Raw genomic sequence first — 21,134 nt, 5'->3', positions numbered from 1 at the left:
TTGTATACAATCACAAAACCAAGACCTATTTTTACATAGAGTAAACTCAAGACAGATTTACAAGCATTTTTAATTTAATTCTCAAGTAGTTCACTTCAATTCATACAATCTTTATCTCAAGAATTTGTATTTGTTTATTAGATTTTCCAAAGAGATTTGGGTAGAACAGAAAAAAAACACATTAGCAAATCTCCAACACGGCATGCAACATATAGTTAGAAACAAGACATATTTCCAAGTTTTCATTTTGAAATCAATTTTACTAGGTTTTTAATTTTTCAGAAAAGAATTTTCTTCCTTTAACCTTAGATGTGTTTTTGTTAGGATATCTGCACACACATTAATCGGTAGTGGGAGCATCTGAACACATTACCAACAAATATAATAGACACAATCAAATGATAATCATATTCACATGCTGAATGCCAAATGAAATGAATACTTCAAATTTGTCTATTTTACCAAATGTATAGTTATATACAGGGTAACGAATTAAGAAAATGTTCTCAATATATCTATCACATAAGGAATCATTTGATTAAATGATTTTGAATTAATGGGTATCTTTAATAACAACAGCAACATGGAACATACAGAATATATCAATACATCATATTCAATGAGAAAATCTATTTCATTCATTCATTCTTGTACTATATCAAAAGCAAGTAATTATTAAAGAGACAGCTCATAATTATTCACTGAGCTTTCTTTCATTTCCATCTCAAGCTCAAAAGAGGGAAAATCACTCTGTCACACTTACGGTTATATACATATATCGCTGTGGTTGGCTGCTTTTGGAATATTAGACATTGTAGCAATGAAAATAAGTTTTTAAAAATATTGTTAATTATGATTTAAATAATAAAGTAAAAAAATACTATAAACATCTTTATGATATCTCAATGAAATGAAACATTGATCAAATAATTTTTCATAAATTGGGCACAATATAGTATATAATTTTAATTTTCTTCACATCACCACCAACCTAGCAACCTAGTGTCACTACGGCTATCACCACTATCATCACAACTGTTTCGATAATAAGAATCAATATCAGCTGGTTACCAGCTATAATAGTCCCACAATATGACTATTTTAATGTGTGTGGTCCACAAAATTAATTCCACTGATATGCCAAAAATATGCATTGATTTAGTATGAGTAATTACAATATGGGCAACATTAAGGAGCAACGCTATCACTGCCCCTTAGTCATGGATACTGCTCTTTTAAATTGATATGGTAAATAAAGAATTTAGAGTCATCAAAAATCTCCTTTATCTTAATTATTAAGTTAGGGAAAATGCTAACTTTTACAACTAATATTTTCTATGTCTGCAATGACCATTCTGTGAATCCCTGTCTTTTGTGAAAATTCACTCTGTGTGCTTTTGCTTCTATAGCTGAAAGGTATTGAGGACCAAATTTTAAACCAAGAAGCAACTTCCATCTTTGATGACTCAACAAAACTGGGAAAAATTAAGACGCTTTTCAAGATATAAGAGCTGTAACTGGACTAATCACATGTTATTTTGATATTACAAAGTTTTCCATTATCAGGATAAAAAAGCTAATTCCAATAAAACAAAACAAAATAAAAGTGGAGAATCATGTGCTGTAATCTATACAAAAAAGTAAAAAACACCAAGAGCCCTATTTGTAATTAAAAAAGAAATAGTTTTGTTGTTAGAAGGGTTCAACATCATTTAGAAGTGCATTCGTGTAAGGATCAGTGTTGCATAGAATAATTCCAGTACAACCTAGGAGTCTGGTTAGCTGCACACCTGGCACACTTGGCAGGATCTTATGCTCTCTAAAGGGGGATGCTGGTGCAGAAAGAAGTTCTGTTGTTAACTTTCTCGATTGACCTGGTCTCATCACCAGTTCCTTGTAACAGAGCGGCAGCTAGAATCAAAGACTCCTACTCTTATAGGCCAAATAGCTACCAAGGGACGAACTTTGTTTTGGTGGCACCTTCATTTGCATTATTCTAAAAGAAACTGCAACTGGAATGAAGTAAACTAATTGGTTATACAATCCCTCACACATACCTCTGGATGTACCTGACTGTAGAAGAGGGCCCTAAGGTGAGCCAGAGTTCCCTTTAAGGGAAAATAGCAGAGCCTTTTATGTCAGAAGGAGGTCTTTCTGAACCCTTTTCTTCCCCAATTATCAGTTACTAAAGTGCTAACCTCTGCTGGAAATATCCATGGCAACCATCAACACATACAGTTGTCTCTAAAAATAAAATCTTAGCAATATCAATTCTTTAGTGATCCCTTCCCTGAATGCTCATTTTAAAGAAATATCAATGGTAAATGACATGGTATTTTTAGGGGGGGAAGGATAATAAATGGAGGGAGAATAAATGACTATTATCTTTCTTAGACTGAGGAAGAGGGAATTCATAGTTTTCCCATGAATATAATAAAGATATATAACCTGGGATTTATTAGAAAATATTTTATTTTTTTAATGTTTTACAGTTAATAAATTCCTCACAAATTTAAAGTATGTTTTTCTTTAAAAATGAGGAGATTCAATATCCAAACAATGTATTTGGAGATGGTTTCTCTAAACCCACTGAAGCCTCATCCTTCATACAGAAGCAGCTTTTAAACGCAGAATGTTCAGAAAAGCAGTTTAATTTTTGGGTAGGATATGGGAAGAGAATAAACTCAGTAAAATTTCTTTAATTTACAATAACTCAATTTGCAAATAATTTTAATTTATCTCTTCACCATTTTTTCAGGTTAAATGAAAATTAATATTTTAAAGAAAAAAGTTTTAGAGATAATATACAGCTCTTAATGTGTGCTCCTGGGTAGGAGGATGCTTTCTGCATATAAAATTTGAAAAATAAAAAGCTGCATAATAACTATTCCTCATTTATGAATATAAAACTATACTTGGAAATGTGCTTTCATTTTCTCTCATAAACCATTTAGTTTGATCATTCTAACATCCCCTTAGGAAGGCTAGGAATATGTAATTTACTTTTATATCTCATAAATAAGAACACTGAGGAAAAGTGAGCTTAACTGACATGTGCAAGGTGACACAGTTAGTGGCAGAATAAAGACCTGAAAAGCCAGGTTTTTAATCCCAGTTGAGTGTGTTTCTACAACTTTTTGTTACTTTCTTTGTTAATGTTGTTCATTGATGGAGATGAAGATGCTTCATTTTAATGACTTAGACATTGGTCCTTTTATTCTATACTATTAAAACAGCTCAAATTATGTTTTAACCTCAAGATAATGTTGACTTTTCATATATTTTCCCAACATAGGTGAACTTGATTACTGTGATATTGTCAATAAAGGAAGAAAATGAAGCAGAGAGAGAATTTGAGTCTGGTATCAGGGTTTTCATTGTATAATCAGTTGATGTGTTATGGAAAAAAGTTATGAAACACCACAAAATGACACCAGTTTAATTAATCAATGTTACAGATTAATATAATTTGTTTGCCAGAGGAAGACTTTTCGTTCTGTCAATACATCATTCAAGAGAAATGAAATATGTGGGATAATATTTTCATTTGCAAATCCACAAAGGACAAATTATCATGCTTCCTGGAACATACCAATTCGATCTGTCTTTTGGTATGTAGATCGAAAATGTCTTGGTTTAAGGGTAAATTATGAAGATTTTATTTTCAACCACGGTCCCAAATTTTGTGGTGCAGTATTCTTTTTTAGCCAGTCTTGGCTTTATTTCTAGATAAAGGTAATCCATTTCTATTTAGTATTATCTTCACATTATTTCAAATTATACAAATGTGCTTTTACAACATGGATTCCAAAATTGGTGTTGTTCACCCCTCTAACATATAGACACAGAGAAAACCTGTACAATATGGTCTAAAAGCCAGAATTTCTACATTTTCAGTTCTCTTTTTCCTATTAACACAACTACCTTACTTCCAGTCTTGGACACATATTGTAGGTATATCCTATATAGGAAACTCAAAACAGGAAGTTGTCAGAGAAGTTGTAGAAAAAAACGCTTTGGACTTTTGAAAACAGATTTGTTACATTAGTTCCTTCCATTCAACCAAGATTCATTTTGCATAAAGGATTTCTTCTGTCTGCATTAGAAACATTTTACCTTTGAACTTCTGTCTTTTGCTCTAGCTCAACTCTGCTCAAAGATTTCTGCATTAAGTAATCACAGTTTTTCTCACTGTTTTGACAGCTGCAAAAAATCCAGTCTCAGAGTTCCTTTTTTTGGCTTTCGATACATAAAACTTTTTGATTTGTGTTTCTTTCTGTGTTCCACAACAACACATTCTCAAGGCTTTAAGGATGTTTTTGCCTGTTGTTTCTCATCTCATGTTTACACCTGAAAACATAGCTTAGTACAATAGTGTCCATCTATAATCTTGATTTGAGATTATTTAGTGCAGTTTCAATACCCTGAGCAGATACGTTTCTTCAATGGGTTTGAGTAGGACTAGCCAAAAGTTTGTGCCAGTTGACTATTCTTTTTCTGAGATCCACTTTGTCAAGCCAGATACAGGCTTCACCAATCAAGGTCTTTTTCATAAATTTCCCTCCATTGGAGAAAAGTAAAATCTAGAAAAAGAGCCAAAATTAAAGATACATGTGTGTATTTTACAACTTCTTTTAATAACATTTTATCATCAAATAAATCACACAATCAAGAAAGGGTGAGGGAGCTGAAGTAGCAGGCATACTTATAAGTGAACTAACAAGAATCTCCTCAAATGATTTGCATAATATTAATTAATTCACATCAACATTTCCCAGAGGAAAAGATGCAACCTGAAGGATATGAGAATTCCAGATAGGACTTGTATTCCCAGCTAGTTCTAACTAGGCTTATGCTTAAACTGATGGAAAGTTTTACGAAGAAACAAAACAAATAAAACTTTGCCAGGTACATTTTACAAGTTAATGAAATAGCTCAAATATAAAACTATTTGAGTGCTAAGTAAACAAATGAGTTCTCTCTCTTGCTCTCTCCCTTCCTCTCTTTAAAGTCAATAAAATAAACATAAAAAAATGAGTTCACAAGGTAAAAAGAACATACACTGATTTTTTTCTGTCATTGAATTTACTGGTGAGTTTATTAGGGTATACATTTCCAAAACAGTTTCTTGTCATGTGAAAGACTTTTACTAGTTACAATTCCAGGGAATTTCAGACTCAAAAATTTTTTTTCTTTTAGAAAACAGTTGAAAGATAGAAAACATTAAGTAGAGCTAACTATTAACCCTCGACAATTCTCTCTCATTTCAGAATTCTCGTTGCTCTTGGTTAAAAATTTACTTTTATGATTCTGACTTCAAAATCTACATTTCTAGTTATGACTATCCTTTTTGGTCTCTGGTTTTGGTATTTCAAATGGCATTGTATATTTTCCCTTGGATTCTGCCTATCTTATCAAATGTATCACATTTCAATAAATTTGTGATCTTTCTCAGTCTTTTCTCCAACTACTTTATCTCTGTAAATGAGACTTTTTTCACACAAACTCTGATCTCCTTTAACTCTTTCACTCTAATGTAAGTTAATTCTCTCAATATACTTTTTGCTTTGTAATATCTCTTATATGTGTCTCTACTGCATGATTTTATTTTAAGTGCCTGTACCATGGTCCTCTCTTCCCATATTTTTTTATCTCTTACTTTCCTCCTCCTTTTTCCTCTTTTATTCTTTATCTCTTCATCTACCTAAGACACACTATGTACAAGCATTGTATTAGGCTGTGGAACAAAGAATATTGAAAATCAGGCCCTGACCTAGAGAAGCTGATTGTATACAAGCAATGACAGGGACGTCTATAAATTATTGTACAAGGCAGGTAGAGATTGGTTGTTTAATAAGATAAGCAAAATGTTATATAAGTAAGGTATGATGAATTACATCTAGGTTCATAAGTAAAGGGCTGAGTTTACATTAAAAGATGTGGAGTACTGTGATGGAGGAAGAGAGATTGAGAAGGGCTTATTGGAGGTGAGAAAAAAATATGAGTAAAGGATTGAAGGCTTAATATAATTAAAAAGATTCTGCTGTGACTGAAATAGTGTCTGGAAAGGTATACAAGGAGATGAGATTAAATTAATACCATTAGAACTCACCTTAGAGGATTCAAAAGAGTCATTGATTGAGGGGCTTTAATGTAACCTGGCCAGTGTTTTAAAAAGACAGGCCAGCCATCAGTATGGTGAAATGAATTAAAAGGGTAAGGCAGTTTTGGCAAGTAGGCCAAGTACAGCGCTGAAATGACTTGAGTAACAAAGATGAGAACCCAAAGGGGATTAGTGGCATCGAGTATGGAAATAATTTTCCATAAAATAAATGACTGGATAGAGAAGACTTGGTAGTGAATTGGATGGGGTGAGTGGGCTGTGGAATCGTAAAGGGCCCCTGGAAAGATGTCTTTAAGAATTCATTTGGCCCTGGCCAGTTGGCTCAGTGATAGAGCATCAGCTGGGCATACAGGAGTCCTGGGTTTGATTCCCGGCCAGGGCACACAGGAGAAGCACCCATCTGCTTCTTGACCCCTCCCCCTCTCCTTCCTCTCTATCTCTCTCTTCCCCTCCCGCAGCCAAGGCTCCATTGGAGCAAGGTTGGCCCGGGTGCTGAGGATGGCTCTATGGCCTCTGCCTCAGGCGCTAGTATGGCTCTGGTTGCAATAGAGCAATGCCCCAGATGGGCAGATCATCGCCCCCTGGTGGGCATGCCAGGTGGATCCCAGTCGGGCACATGCAGGAGTCTGTCTGACTGCCTCCCTGTTTCCAACTTCAGAAAAAAACAAAAAAAGAATTCATTAACGTGTAATATGTAACATAGTATATGATCCGTTTATAAATACTGAATAGTTGAATGGAAAAAAAATACTGTATGAATAAAAGTGCTTAAATAGTAACTTTATAATACAGAATTACCTGAAGAGAATGTCCAGCAGGACTTAGGCTGAATCTAAAAGTTTCATTGAATGAAGGCTCTCGATCATGTCTACATACTCTTGTTTTTTTCTTGATCACTTTTTTTTGGGTAGAAATGTTCATCACATATATTTTCACATATAAATCTGAAAGTAAGAATTCATCTTGTTAAGTGTCCATTAGTCATACAATGTCCTATTGAAAGCATTATAATTGTATACTAAGAGCTCTCCTACAATTTATACAAAGCGGGCAGATTGTGTTCAATTCATTTCAGACAATATAAAGGGATTAAAAGATACACCAATTTTCTTAGCATTTTAAATTTATTTTCTGGTTGTATAATAAATATATCACCAAGGTAATGAGTTCAGAAATCCAGCTAAAAGCTAGTAAAATATCAACTTATTTTATATAACAGGTATTAATTCTTATTTCACATTTTTTGGATATATTTGTACAGCTCAAATTTTAGTTCATGTTTTTCAAAATATTTAGTACCTATGCCTAAAGAATTCTTAGATATACCATATTGCTCATTATCATAAAATCAGATACCTGGTAAATGATCAGGAGATTTAAATTTGTAGGTGATATTTCTGCACTGCAGAATTTCAACTATTAGTTGTTCACCATCTGTCTTCATTTCCTTCTTCAATGCAATCTTGATTTCTCCCATTACCTGAGTTTTAACTGAAAAAAATTTAAAAAACTGTTAAGAAATATATAATATTTATTAAATATATAGTTGAATAATTCACTCATACAATCATTCATTGAGTGTTTATTGAGTGCTAAATACCTTATTGCATCCTGTGGATACATAGATGAAAAAAAAGATCTAAGCCCTTAACGAATGAAAGGTCTCATGGGAGACTGAAAAATCATATGATCACAACAAAGTATGTAAAGCATAATGATAAGCAAGTAAAAAGGGAGGTATGGTGGACATTCAAATAGATACATATTACTCAACTACAGATTTTTAGGCCAAAAGAGGTAATAGATGAGACTATAGGAAGACAGAAATACATTTAAAAAAAAAGGGATTCTAATATAATTCATAAAAATTAATGTCATATGAAATACAAGAAGTTGTTTGTCAATAATTGCTCATTACCAGACTTGTTCAAGAATGATACCACAACTAAATGTCATTGTATGTTATTTCTCCTTCCTTTCTATTTTCTTTATAAAAGAAATAGTGAACAAAAAGACACTAATAAAAATGCATATGGGAAAATACAATGACTTATCTAAATGAATCAGATGTATTTCTTTCCAATATTTATTGTGGATCTTTATATTATTAAAGAAGTTATGCCTGGTAGGTCATATTATCAATTCATTAACCCTTTTCTCTATCTATTTATACATTCATTCAGGCATTCATTCACCAACAAAAAATTTATTTCCCACCCCACTCTGTGATAAGCACTCTGTTAAGAAGAACGGATCCAACAGTGAGCCAAAACACACATGCTTAATGGTTTTATGGTTTTTCTGTCTGTTGAAAAAACAATTCATAATGAAATATTTTTATCAATAAATTGAAAATTAGAAAGAAAAGTTTATAAAGCACCATAGCATGTTTCCAGGAGAGACTGAGGAAGTGCTGCTTGAATTGAAACCAGAAGGATAAGAAAGAATTAACAAAGTAAAATGTGTTTACAAAAGTAATATCATAAGCCTGAGGAATTAAATAAATGTTCTTGTTATTATAACACATTGCTAAGTGGTGCCACATTAGGAATTTGGTTTTTACCTTTAAAACAGTAGAAATTTATTGAAAATCTTTAAAAATAAATATAGATCTCTTATTCTTAAACATATTGGTCTCAAAAACTCTTCATACTCTTAAAAATGGAGAGTGATCAAATAACTTTTTTATGTGTAGATTATAGCTATCAATATCATAATTTAAAATTTTTAATTTAAATATAAAATGCATTTATTGATTTAGTTAAAATGACAATAATATATGCATAAATATTTAATAAAAATACCCATATTTTCCAAAATGAAAAAAAAATAGTGAGCAATGCTGTTTTATACTTTTTAAAGTTTCATTAATTTTTTGATTAATAGAGGACTGCTGGATTCTCACACATTTTACTATATTAAATCTATTCAATACATTGTTTTAGTTAAAATAAAGTCTAGTCTCACAAATATATAGATGTATAGTTGGAAAGAGAGAAGTATTTTAATATCTTTAAATAATTTTGGACTATCTTTGATAATATATTAAAACTTTATAAGTAGTAGCTTCTTAAAGATTAATGGCTATGTGGAATCTCAAACTGTAACAATGCCCTTTTTGAACTATTACCGTAAACTGTATCAGTATATCTTGCACTTTTGAATGGGTCTTTTAACTGTGATTGAATTGGTAACATCATATATTGTTCATTTTGGAAAATATCAATTCACTGAGTTATGCAGGTCCTCAAAATGTTGACATATTTCATACAATATTAAAAGCATATTTGTAAATATCATCATCAATATAATCAAAAAGTCTTTGAATACTGAGATGTTGTCAAGCTGAGGGAGGCAGACACAGGTTTTCTAAAATTCTATTTTTACTTAAGAGCTGACTTCTATCATTAACAACAATTGTCAATTGTTTCTTCAGAGTGACAAGTTCACTTTGGTAATTTTTGAGAATAGCAGAATTCATCTATCAGATATACTTTCAAGTAAAACTGATATTTCTTATAAAAATTTTTAAAAAGTTAGTTTAGCCTGCAACTCAAAAAGTTGAGCAAATATATTCCCTCAAGTCAACCGTCGTATTTTCGTATGCAGCAGAATTGCTTTCTATCTCCCATTTCATCACACAGAGTATCAGGAAGACATGTATTTAAGGGTCTAGGCTTATCACAATTTTTAACTTCTTAACCAGAAATATCCTTAAGCGCAATTGGCAATTTTTCCCCTTAGTAAGTGTATGATGGTAAAAAAAAAAAATACTTAAATTAAATACAGTGACTGTTAGTACAGTTTGGTGCCATTGCCTTCATTTGTGCTAAAGTCATTAGAAGTTTTCTGATTTTGCATTATCAATAAAAATGGCAACACAATAAAAAAGAAAAGAATATCTTAGTCTGTCAAAAATAATAATAATTTTGACCTGATGGAGGCACTTAAACAATCTTAGAAAAACACAGGGGTTTCCAAGCCATGCTCTGAGAAGGACTATTAGAGACTATAGCTGAGTAATCTTTGAGATGAAGCTAAACAAAAGAATTACATGCACAAATGTTAAAAAAAAATTAAATTATAGCTTTAATTATTTTGATTTAATTTTGCCACACTTTTGGGATATACTTGTTTTGATGTATTTCTTTCTTGGATTAAATTTTTGGTTACATTGATTTAGATCTTTATATCTAGATGTACCTTGAAATGTGGAAAAAATAACTATCAATACCGTTATTTATTCTATACTCTTCCTTCTGCCAAAAAAGTAATATGAAGGTCCAAAAATAAACAAAGCTGTCCTTTATATGTTTTATAAATTGAAACATAAATCTTCAAAATATAGTTAAATTATAACAGTTCAGCACTCAATGATAACGGGTAGCTCACAGTACTTGGATATTAACTTTACTTTCAAGGAAATAAGGTACAAGTCAAGGATTTTAGGTACAGCTAAACTTCTTTTTTTTAGATTTTATTGATTTTTGAAGAGAGAGAAGAAGAGGAAGAGTTAGAAAGAGCAGAGAGAAATGGGAAGCATCTACTCATAGTAGTTGCTCCTGTATGTGCCTTGACCAGGCAAGCCCAGGGATTCGAACCAGAGGCTTCAGTGTTCCAGGTTAACACTTCATCCACTGCACCACCACAGGTCAGGTTAAACTGTCTTTCAACTGTCAACTCTATAATTCTAAGCATAAAAGAACTCAGGAATACTGTATAAAGGTTAATTCTCTGAGAAATAATGAGAGAATGCATTTCATCAAAAGAAATTTTTAAGAAGTAAAATAGCAGATAGGAAAATACAATAAATATAAGGTCTACCAGAAAGTTCTGTCCGTTTTTGGAATAAAACAAAATACAAGTTTTTCTTACTGTCAATAAACTTTATTAAATAATATAATTGCCATTATTATTAATGATTTCTTGCCAGCATGAGGGCAATTTGTATATCTCATTTTTGAAAATGTTTTATCTTTTGATGAGAAAAATTGAACCAGTGCTTGTTTGATATCTTCTTCATTTTTGAATTTTTTGCCCTTCAAAAAATTTTGTAAGGACAAAAACAAGTGATAGTCAGAGGGTGCTAAGTCCGGGAAATATGGTGGATGTGACAGACATGCTTCTGTAGCATTTCTTCCTTGTTGAAGTTCGTAAAAATTACATTGGTGTAAATGAACTTTATCAGTACCCATGGCTATGGATACACTATGGCTTCACACATAAGACTAATGTGAATCAACTTTGTTTTAGTTATTTTGCTACATCAGTATGTATACATTAAGTGATAAAAATAGAGAGGCACACATGCGCAAAATAAACATGTGCTTACATGTCAAAACTTGTGATAGAAATGGACAGAACTTTCCGGTAGACCTTATATAACATGATATACACAATAATTTAAAAAAAAACAAAATTCCAAGTTGCAATCAAACATATCTATCATATCAATACACATGAATATATTTAGCTTATTTAATAAAAAAATTTCAGGACCTGGCCAGTTGGCTCAGTAGTTGAGCATTGGCCTGGCTTGTGGATTTCCCAGGTTCAATTCCTGGTCAGAGCACACAGGAGAAGTGCCTATCTGCTTCTCTACCCTTACCCGTCTCACTACTCTCTCTCTCTTTTTTTTCCCCTCTTTTCCCTTCCTGCAGCCATGGTTCGATTGGCGCAAGTTGGTCCAGGGCACTGAGGATGGCTCCATGGCCTCTGTTTCAGGTGATAAGAAGAGCTTGGTTGCTGAGCAATGGAGCAATGCCCCAGATGGGCAGAGCATCACCTCCTACTGGGCTTGCTAGGTGGATCCCAGTTTGGGCTCATGGAGGAGTATCTTTCTGCCTTCATTCCTCTCACTGAATAAAATAAAAGATTTTCAGACTGACTCAAAGCAAAGCTTAAGTCTATACTAAAATTAATTTGTTTCAAACAGACAAAAATACATAAATTATAAACATGTCAGGCATATGGAAATAATAAGAGAGTAGAGGTTGAGTTCTTATTATCAAACAATAGCATTCAGGGAAAAATGCAATAAACAAGACACAAAAAGGGCATTCTATAGTACTAATAATTCTATAGTATATATTCTATAATACTATAATTCTAAAAATACATAAATTATAATGATAATACAATGATTATGAATATCTATGCACCACTTAAAGCTGCAATACAAAACAAGATGTAAAGATGTAGAAGATGTAGGGCAGAATAAAGAAAACTATAGTAAAGACTTTAATACAATATTTGTAGCACAACACAGGCCATGTCATAAATAAGTCAGAGGCCACATCAAAATAGAGCAGCCTCATGGATATCTACTAAATACTACACCTTGATAATAGAAAATACATCTTTTTCTCAATTTTATGTGGAACATGCATTGAATTACAAAGTTGAATATGTATGGAATCACAAAGAAGACATCATAATTTCTATTAAATGAAGCTATTATAAACATTGTCTGATCACACACACACACAAAGCCTTTTATTAAACCATTCTTGTGTGAGTGGCAAAATACAATGAGAAAATACAAAGTTCTAAAAAATAGTGATAATGAAAACATTATGTATCAGAATCTATGAGTTATAGTAATGATAGAGGAAAACCAATAGCTTTAACCCCTATATATATTACTTAAAGCAATGATCTGATGAAAATACATATCTATAAACATTCTATTAACAATTTTTAAAAAAATACAAATTATATAAACTTTCAACTTCAAAAGCTGGAAAAAAGAAAAAGTACAGCAAAGTAAAACAAAAGAAAGGAAAGAAAACAGAACAAGGAAGGTAATCATAATCAAAACGATAGACATTAAAATTAATGAAGTAGAGAATAGAAAAATAGTAGGAAAAAAAATGAGTCAAAATTTTGGTACTTGGAATGGTATCAACAAAATAGATAAAACCAAGGATGAATTTAGTCAATGACATGTGGCCTCAATATTATTATTTATTAATGACATGTGGCTTCTTAACCATGACACTACTCTCTTCTTAATGATTTGGTATAAACATTTTAGTGTCATGAACAAACACTAAATTCTGTTAGCTTACATTTTGTGTTATATATATATATATTTGTGTGTGTGTGTGTGTGTGTGTGTGTGTGTGTGACAGAGACAGAGGGATACATAGGGACAGACAGACAGGAAGGAGAGATGAGAAGCATCAATTCTTCGTTGCAGCTCCTTAGTCTGCTTAGTTGCTCATTGATTGCTTTCTCATATGTACCTTGAGTGGAGGGCTATAGCAGAATGAGTGACCCCTTGCTCAAGCCATTGACCTTGGGCTTCAAGTCAGCGACCTTTAGCTCATGTCAGCAACCATGGGGGGTCATGTCTGTGATCCCATGCTCAAGCCAGCAACCCCACACTCAAGGTAGTGAGCCAGTACTCAAGCCGGGTAAGCCTACACTCAAGCCAGTGTTTCAAACCTGTGTCTTCTGCATCCCAGTCCGATGCTCTATTCACTGTGCCACTGCCTGGTCAGGCTGTTTATATTTTTTATTTTATTTTTTTAATTTTATTTATTCATTTTAGAGAGGAGAGAGAGAAGGAAAGAGAGAGAGACAGAGAGAGAGAGAGAAAGAGAGGAGAGAGAGACGGGGGGAGGAGCTGGAAGCATCAACTCCCATATGTGCCTTGACCAGGCAAGCCCAGGGTTTCGAACCAGCAACCTCAGCATTTCCAGGTCAACGCTTTATCCACTGCGCCACCACAGGTCAGGCTTGTTTATATTTTTTGATAAAAGCTGAATATATGATGTGATATATTTTTTTGAACTTGTGAGTATCTGGTTTTGGTTTCGTAATCATTTCAAATACAGTGGTTCCTCATCTGTCACAGGCTCCAGAACCTCCACATGATAGGCGAAAATCTGTGAAGTAGCAACCTTATATTTATTTTATTATTTATATATATTTTAGGGCTTTATAAACCCTCCCCACACTCTTATAAACCTTTCTCACACCGTTACTAACCTTTCCCACATTCTTATAAACACTTCCTATGCTCTTAAAAACTTTCTACACTCTTAAACCTACATAAAACCTGTGATATAGTGAAAAATCGGTGATACAAAATTAGATATATACTATTTAAAAATCAGCAATACAGTGAGACAGCGAAAAGGAAACCACAGTATGGCGAGGGACAATTGTAAGTATATATAAACAAGACATTTAAATCAATCTGTTTTATTTTAAAGATCTTTACAGGTCTATATAAAGAATCTTCAATGTAAAAAATGAGAAAATAGGACAGATCTTAGAATCTCCTTTCTTTAATATCTAGAAAATGGAATGGAGGGAGTAAAAGAAAAGTGTTAACTAGTAGCAACCAAACAAGAATAGGCTACAGTCTCTTGCCAGAAATCCTAAAAAAGTGATGTCTAGGAATGAAAAGGCAGATGGATTCTGGGTAGGTACAGCTTAGCAGCAATTTTGACCACATTGTATGTCACAAATTCTTGCCAAGAAAAGAATGACGCATTGCTCATACTTTGAGAATGATTACTACGTCCCCACCGCAGAGAAGAGAACGAGCAGCGAGAGCGGGAGCCCCAGAAAAGTCACACTGACATGCTTGGAAACCTTTCTTTCCTCCAAAGTCAGAGAGAAGCAAGTAGAACTACTGCTCCATCTCTCAAACCCTACCTGGGATGGGAGGATAAAAAAGGATTTTAACATGGTAAGGAGGGAGTCAAGAAAAACTCCCAGTATTTGGAACAATTGTGAACAGAACTGAACACACCAAGGAGAATGATGAAATAAAATAGCAAGACAAAATTTTCAGGGAGAAATTCACTTTTACAGGTTATATTCCTTTTTTATAGGCCTTAAAACTCCCAACATGCATATGAAATTTATTGTTGTTTTCCACTTTCTTACTTGGGAAGAAAGGTGAAATTAGAAACTTGCTAATTAAAGTTCTCAAGTCATCACATTGCCTGCTTTTTTTCCAAAGGTTAAATTTACATACTTCACAGTGTGATACTTATGAAGTTCTTGATAAATTTCTCCTGTCTGAAAAAATGTTCCAAGTTGTCCTTTAACATTATACCAAAAGAAGAAAGGGACATGCCTACTGGGTTGGTCTCAAAAAATGTGTGTATGCCATATCTATATGCACACATTTATACTCATACTTATATATATTTATATTTTCATATATCTAATTTATATTTTAGAAAGTAGCATTTTAAAAAAACATTACAATTAGCAAAACAAAATCAATATTATACAACAAGAAATAAGGTTGGTATAATCCCCATTTTACAGATAAGAAAACAGTGATTTGGGTGCTCTAAGTAACTTGGTAAATTGTTAAGTGGCCTAGTGAGGGCTCTGTTCTCTTATAAACACCTTATGTTTTCTTATGGATAATATTTTAAAAATATTACTCATTCATAGAGATATTCACTTATAAAAATATTACCAAAATAAAAGGATTTTCAGTGGGCTATGTTACTATTTTATTTTATCTACAAATAGGACCTTAGAAAGCAGAGAAGGCATAAAAAGAAATTCTTTTAGGATTTTAAAGAATAGCTGGAAGTTACTATCTACACATACACATTAGGTCCATTATGCAGGTTATTAATATTAAACAACAAAATAGCAATAAATACTGTCTTAAATATTATATGAGGTTCTACATGGAATTGGCTTAAACATACAAAGTGATTTAAAATGTTACTACTGATTAAGAAAATATTTCTTATTTACATTATTTGTTCAGTAACACTTGACATAGTATAAACTGAAGTCTACATTCAGAATGCTTAGAAATCTATTGCAACCTGGGCAGAGAGGTTGCCAACGTACACCATTTTAGGCAAGAAATCTCTTTAGAAGTAGTAAATAAAATGTGGAAAAGAAGGAAAAAACAGTACTTAGTAAAAGGAATGTCTATGTAAGGAAGAAAGCAATGGAGTGAATAAAATTCTCTTTAACACATATTTTTTTGTATTTGCAAATAAATACTATGTATCAGTGCCGCAGGTTCCTGTGGCTAGCTAATGAACTGGTGTTAGGTAAGGGGTATATTTAGCCCTGATAGTCTATCACTTCATCATCTGCTATCTAGTGCTTATCACTCATTGCAAATCTAAAAAAATCTAGTAAGAGATTAAGATGGATTTTCTTTTTCTTTTTCTTTTTTTTGACAGAGAGAGAATCAGAGAGAGGGATAGATAGGGACAGACAGACAGGAATGGAGAGAGATGAGAAGCATCAATCATCAGTTTTTTGTTGCGACACCTTAGTTGTTCATTGATTGCTTTCTCATATGTGCCTTGACTGTGGGCCTTCAGCAGACAGAGAACCCCTTGCTCAAGCCAGCGAGCTTGGGTCCAAGTTGGTGAGCTTTGCTCAAACCAGATGAGCCCGCGCTCAAGCTGGAGACCTCAGGGTCTCAAACCTGGGTCCTCCGCATCCCAGTCTGACGCTCTATCCACTGCGCCACCACCTGGTCAGGTAAGATGGATTTTCAAAATCAGGTGTTATGGCTTCTAGCCATGTGAGATGGCGGGCCACTCTTAAAGATCTCTGCTTTGCATTTCTTATCTTATAAAGTAAAAATATGTAATAAGATTATTTACAGACTTTTATGATATCTCTTTCAGCTTGATGGTATAATAAATTTTGAAATATATTCTGATATTATCTGAATATTATTTGGTCCTGGCCCTCCACTAAACATCTTCTGTTCTAAGTCATTTTGTTGTTTACTCAGGGGTTTTAATCCCAGTCATTACAGAAAGTCTTAATCGTGTCCTAATACTGTCAGTAGACAAAGTAGTGAACCATATTCCCTTGTGTAGAAGGTATTCCCTTTCTTTCTCTTCCTTTTAATTGTTTCTATCAGTTTCAGATCTGAATAATTTTTTAAATGCTAGCATAATAAAAATAAATTGTTAGCACATTGCCTGAAATAGTAATTATTAAATAAGCATAAATTCTATTTATTTCTCAACATCTGATGTAATGGAAGATCATTTCTAGGAGTAACTGAGAGTTTACACCTAGTAAGCATATCTATACTACTAATTTAATTGTTCAATTTATTCAAGTAACAAACTAAACAAAAAACAAATGAAAACTATTTCATTACATAAGTCAATACTTTTAAAATAGAAATTTCCTTTTTCTCCACAGCCTCTCCAACATTTGCTATTACCTGTCTTGTTAATAATAGCTAATCTAACAGATGTGAGGTGGTATCTCATTGCAGTTTTGATTTGCATTTCTCTAATAGCTAACGAAGATGAGCATCTTTTCATGTATCTGTTGGCCATTTGTATTTCTTCCTGGGAGAAGTGTCTGTTCATATCCTCTTCCCATTTTTTTATTGGATTGTTTGTTTGTTTGTTGTTGAGTTTTGTGAGTTCTTTGTATATTTTTGATATTAGGCCCTTATCTGAGCTGTTGTTTGAAAATATCATTTCCCATTTAGTTGGCTTTCTGTTTATTTTGTTATCAGTTTCTCTTGCTGAGCAAAAACTTCTTAGTCTGATGTAGTCCCATTCATTAATTTTTGCCTTCACTTCTCTTGCCTGTGGAGTCAAATTCATAAAATGCTCTTTAAAACCCAGGTCCATGAGTTGAGTACCTATGTCTTCTTCTATGTACTTAATTGTTTCAGGTCTTATGTTTAGATCTTTGATCCATTTTGAGTTAATTTTAGTACACGAGGACAAACTGTAGTCCAGTTTCATTCTTTTGCATGTGGCTTTCCAGTTTTCCCAGCACCATTTATTGAAGAGGCTTTCTTTTCTCCATTGTGTGTTGTTGGCCCCTTTATCAAAAATTATTTGACTATATATATGTGGTTTTATTTCTGGACTTTCTATTCTGTTCCATTGGTCTGAGTGTCTATTTTTCTGCCAATACCATGCTGTTTTGATTGTCATGGCCCTATAATAGAGTTTAAAGTCAGGTATTGTAATGCCCCCAGCTTCGTTCTTTTTCTTTAGGATTGCTTTGGCTATTCGGGGTTTTTTATAGTTCCATATAAATCTGATGATTTTTTGCTCTATTTCTTTAAAAAATGTCATTGGAAGTTTGATGGGAATTGCATTAAATTTGTATATTGATTTGGGTAATATAGCCATCTTGATTATATTTATTCTTCCTAACCAAGAACAAGGTATATTCTTCCATCTCATTATATCTTTTTCGACTTCCCTTAACAATGGTTTATAGTTTTCATTATATAAGTCCTTTACATTCTTTGTTATGTTTATTCCTAAGTATTTTATTTTTTTTCTTGCAATCGTGAAGGGGATTATTCTTTTGAGTTCGTTCTCAATTGTTTCATTGTTGGCATATAGAAAAGCTATTGACTTCTGTATGTTAATTTTGTATCCTGTGACCTTACTGTATTGGCTTATTGTTTCTAGTAGTCTTTTTGTGGATTCTTTGGGGTTTTCGATGTATAGGATCATATCATCTGCAAAAAGTAATACCTTTACTTCTTCTTTTCCGATATGGATGCCTTTTATTTCTTTGTCTTGTCTGATTGCTCTGGCTAGAACCTCTAGTACCACATTAAATAAGAGTGGAGAGAGTGGACAACCCTGTCTTGTTCCTGATTTAAGGGGGAAAGCCTTCAGTTTAGTGCCATTTAATATTAGCTATTATTAACAAGACAGGTAATAGCAAATGTTGGAGAGGCTGTGGAGAAAAATGAACCCTCATCCACTGTTGGTGGGAATGTAAAGTAGTACTACCATTATGGAAGAAAGTATGGTGGTTCCTCAAAAAACTGAAAATAGAACTACCTTATGACCCAGCAATCCCTCCACTGGGTATATACCCCAAAAACTCAGAAACATTGATACGTAAAGACACATGCAGCCCCTTGTTTATTGCAGCATTGTTCACAGTGGCCAGGACATGGAAACAACCTAAAAGCCCATCAATAGATGACTGGATAAAGAAGATGTGGCACATATACACTATGGAATACTACTCAGCCATAAGAAATGATGACATCGAATCATTTACAGCAAAATGGAGGGATCTTGTTAACATGATACGAAGCGAAATAAGTAAATCAGAAAAAACCAGGAACTGCATTATTCCATACGTAGGTGGGACATAAAAGTGAAACTAAGAGATATTGATAAGAGTGTGGTGGTTGGGGGGAGGGGGAAAGGGAGAGGGAAAGGGGGAGGGGGAGGGACACAAAGAAAACTAGATAGAAGATGACAGAGGACAATCTGACTTTGGGTGATGAGTATGCAACATAATTGAACGACAAGATAACCTGGAATTGTTATCTTTGAATATATGTATCCTGATTTATTGATGTTGCCCCATTAAAAAAAATAAAATTATTTAAAAAAAATAGAAATTTCCAATGGCGAATAAGAAAAAAAGGTCTTTTTCTACATTGCTGAGCATATTACAGAAAGGAAATGAGCTCATTTTAATTTGTTCTATTCACTAATCTTTCTCTATAATTTCCAACCAGGCATATTAACCCTACCCTAGAATCTATAATAATTTTACTTTCCATGCTGAAATTATATCTTTTTTCCCCCAAAAAGTTCCAAGTAATGCTCAATAATTTGGCTGTGGCACTCAATAATTTTCTGTAATTAGTACTTTCCCGTTATTTACACTATGTCTTTGAGTAGGAAGGAAAGCTACTAGATCTCTTAATAAATCTGGCAATCTTATTTATATTAAATTTCATCTCCTAGTATACCATTTTTTGCCAGGGGCTGTATTGAATCCACTTATATGTGTTAACTTAATTCTCAGAACATGTTTGCTGGGTGAAGGTTCTTAACTTGTATAGAGCACTTTACAGGTAGGACTAAATAGAAGGAGTAAAGAATTAGTTTCTGAAGGTTAATCCTGATAATGTGATATTTGAAGGAGGAAGCACTAATGGAACTAGCCTTTTTCATTTTATAGTATATTAAATTCCATTCCTGGTATACTCACTATAAGATCTCAAGAAGTTGACTCTTGATAAATTAGCTTGCTCTTCCAATGAAATTGACCCCGTGCAGCTAGCTTTATTATAATTTCTATCTCTGTATCTCACAGATGACTATAAGTGCTTGGATCCAGCACTTTTTACTAACACATACCATTAATAAAGAGTTAGAGAGTTCCTAAGGCATGATTTGTTAAATGCTTTGTGATCAGATATAAATAATTTCTTTACAGTATAATTTAATAAATTTTGTTTTCAAGAGAAAAATGAAACTTAACTACAAATATATATATATATTTCAATAAATATAAATCTCTACTCTTTCAAAGTTTAAGTATACACTCATCGGTAACCAAGTGACAAAAAGAAAATTCTCAGATGTCCTAAATTAAATTGCAGCAGGCTGCAGGGTGACAGAAAGAGACAAGAATATTTAATCAGTTAACAACTGCAGGGCAAAACAAAAGACTGCTTACATTCCTGAGTGTATGTTGAAACTCTGAATTAACTTCCCAGTTTAAGTAGAAATTAATTTCCACTATCATCTTCAGAGAGTGGCTGACCACCAGACACCATCTCATCCTGCATATACACATGAACTTTCTGGACTGTTGCCCATACCAATCCAAAAGAGCAACAACTTTTTCATTATGGACTCTGAACCTATGCAGAACTAGCCCAGCTGGCTTCACCTTCTCCCACCCCCTTTATGTATGGGCAATGTAAAGTTTTTCAAAACAACTTAAATTTTTTCTTTCCCAAACTCATTGTATGAAAGAGCCCTTTTTAGTCCTAAGACAGCAGCCCTGCTGCTGGTGGCTCAGACTGAATGTCTCACTGGTCTTTTTCTGGCTAGTAAATGGCTGAATTATCCCTTTCTGAAAAAAAACCAAAACATTTTTGGCCTTCAAGATTATTGTTTAACACAAGTGAATAGTATTATGATATTATGAATGATGAATATCAATTAAATAACTTTTGAAATAATGTAAATTTTTGTCATTTCATTTTTCCTCAAAACGTGAAATAGACAGAGGTATTTTA

The 21,134-nt window shown here is 33.1% G+C and overlaps 1 protein-coding gene across 1 annotated transcript in view; it reads right to left on the bottom strand.

Moving 5' to 3' along the window:
- Nucleotides 1-2,601: 2,601 nt before the first annotated feature.
- Nucleotides 2,602-21,134, bottom strand: part of PCLO (piccolo presynaptic cytomatrix protein) — a 479,118-nt gene continuing 460,585 nt past the window's right edge. The window contains exons 23-25 of the mRNA XM_066239334.1: nucleotides 7,481-7,615; nucleotides 6,923-7,068; nucleotides 2,602-4,583 (exon numbers count right to left, since the gene is read on the bottom strand). Of these exons, the coding sequence (XP_066095431.1) occupies nucleotides 4,443-4,583; nucleotides 6,923-7,068; nucleotides 7,481-7,615 (422 nt within the window). The 3' untranslated portion in view covers nucleotides 2,602-4,442. The remainder of the gene's footprint in view (nucleotides 4,584-6,922; nucleotides 7,069-7,480; nucleotides 7,616-21,134) is intronic.

Source organism: Saccopteryx bilineata, chromosome 7, assembly GCF_036850765.1.
Source record: "Saccopteryx bilineata isolate mSacBil1 chromosome 7, mSacBil1_pri_phased_curated, whole genome shotgun sequence".
Classification (NCBI taxonomy): domain Eukaryota; kingdom Metazoa; phylum Chordata; class Mammalia; order Chiroptera; family Emballonuridae; genus Saccopteryx; species Saccopteryx bilineata.
The sequence above is the reverse complement of the archived record's forward strand: the minus strand, read 5'-3'. Positions and strand labels throughout refer to the sequence as shown.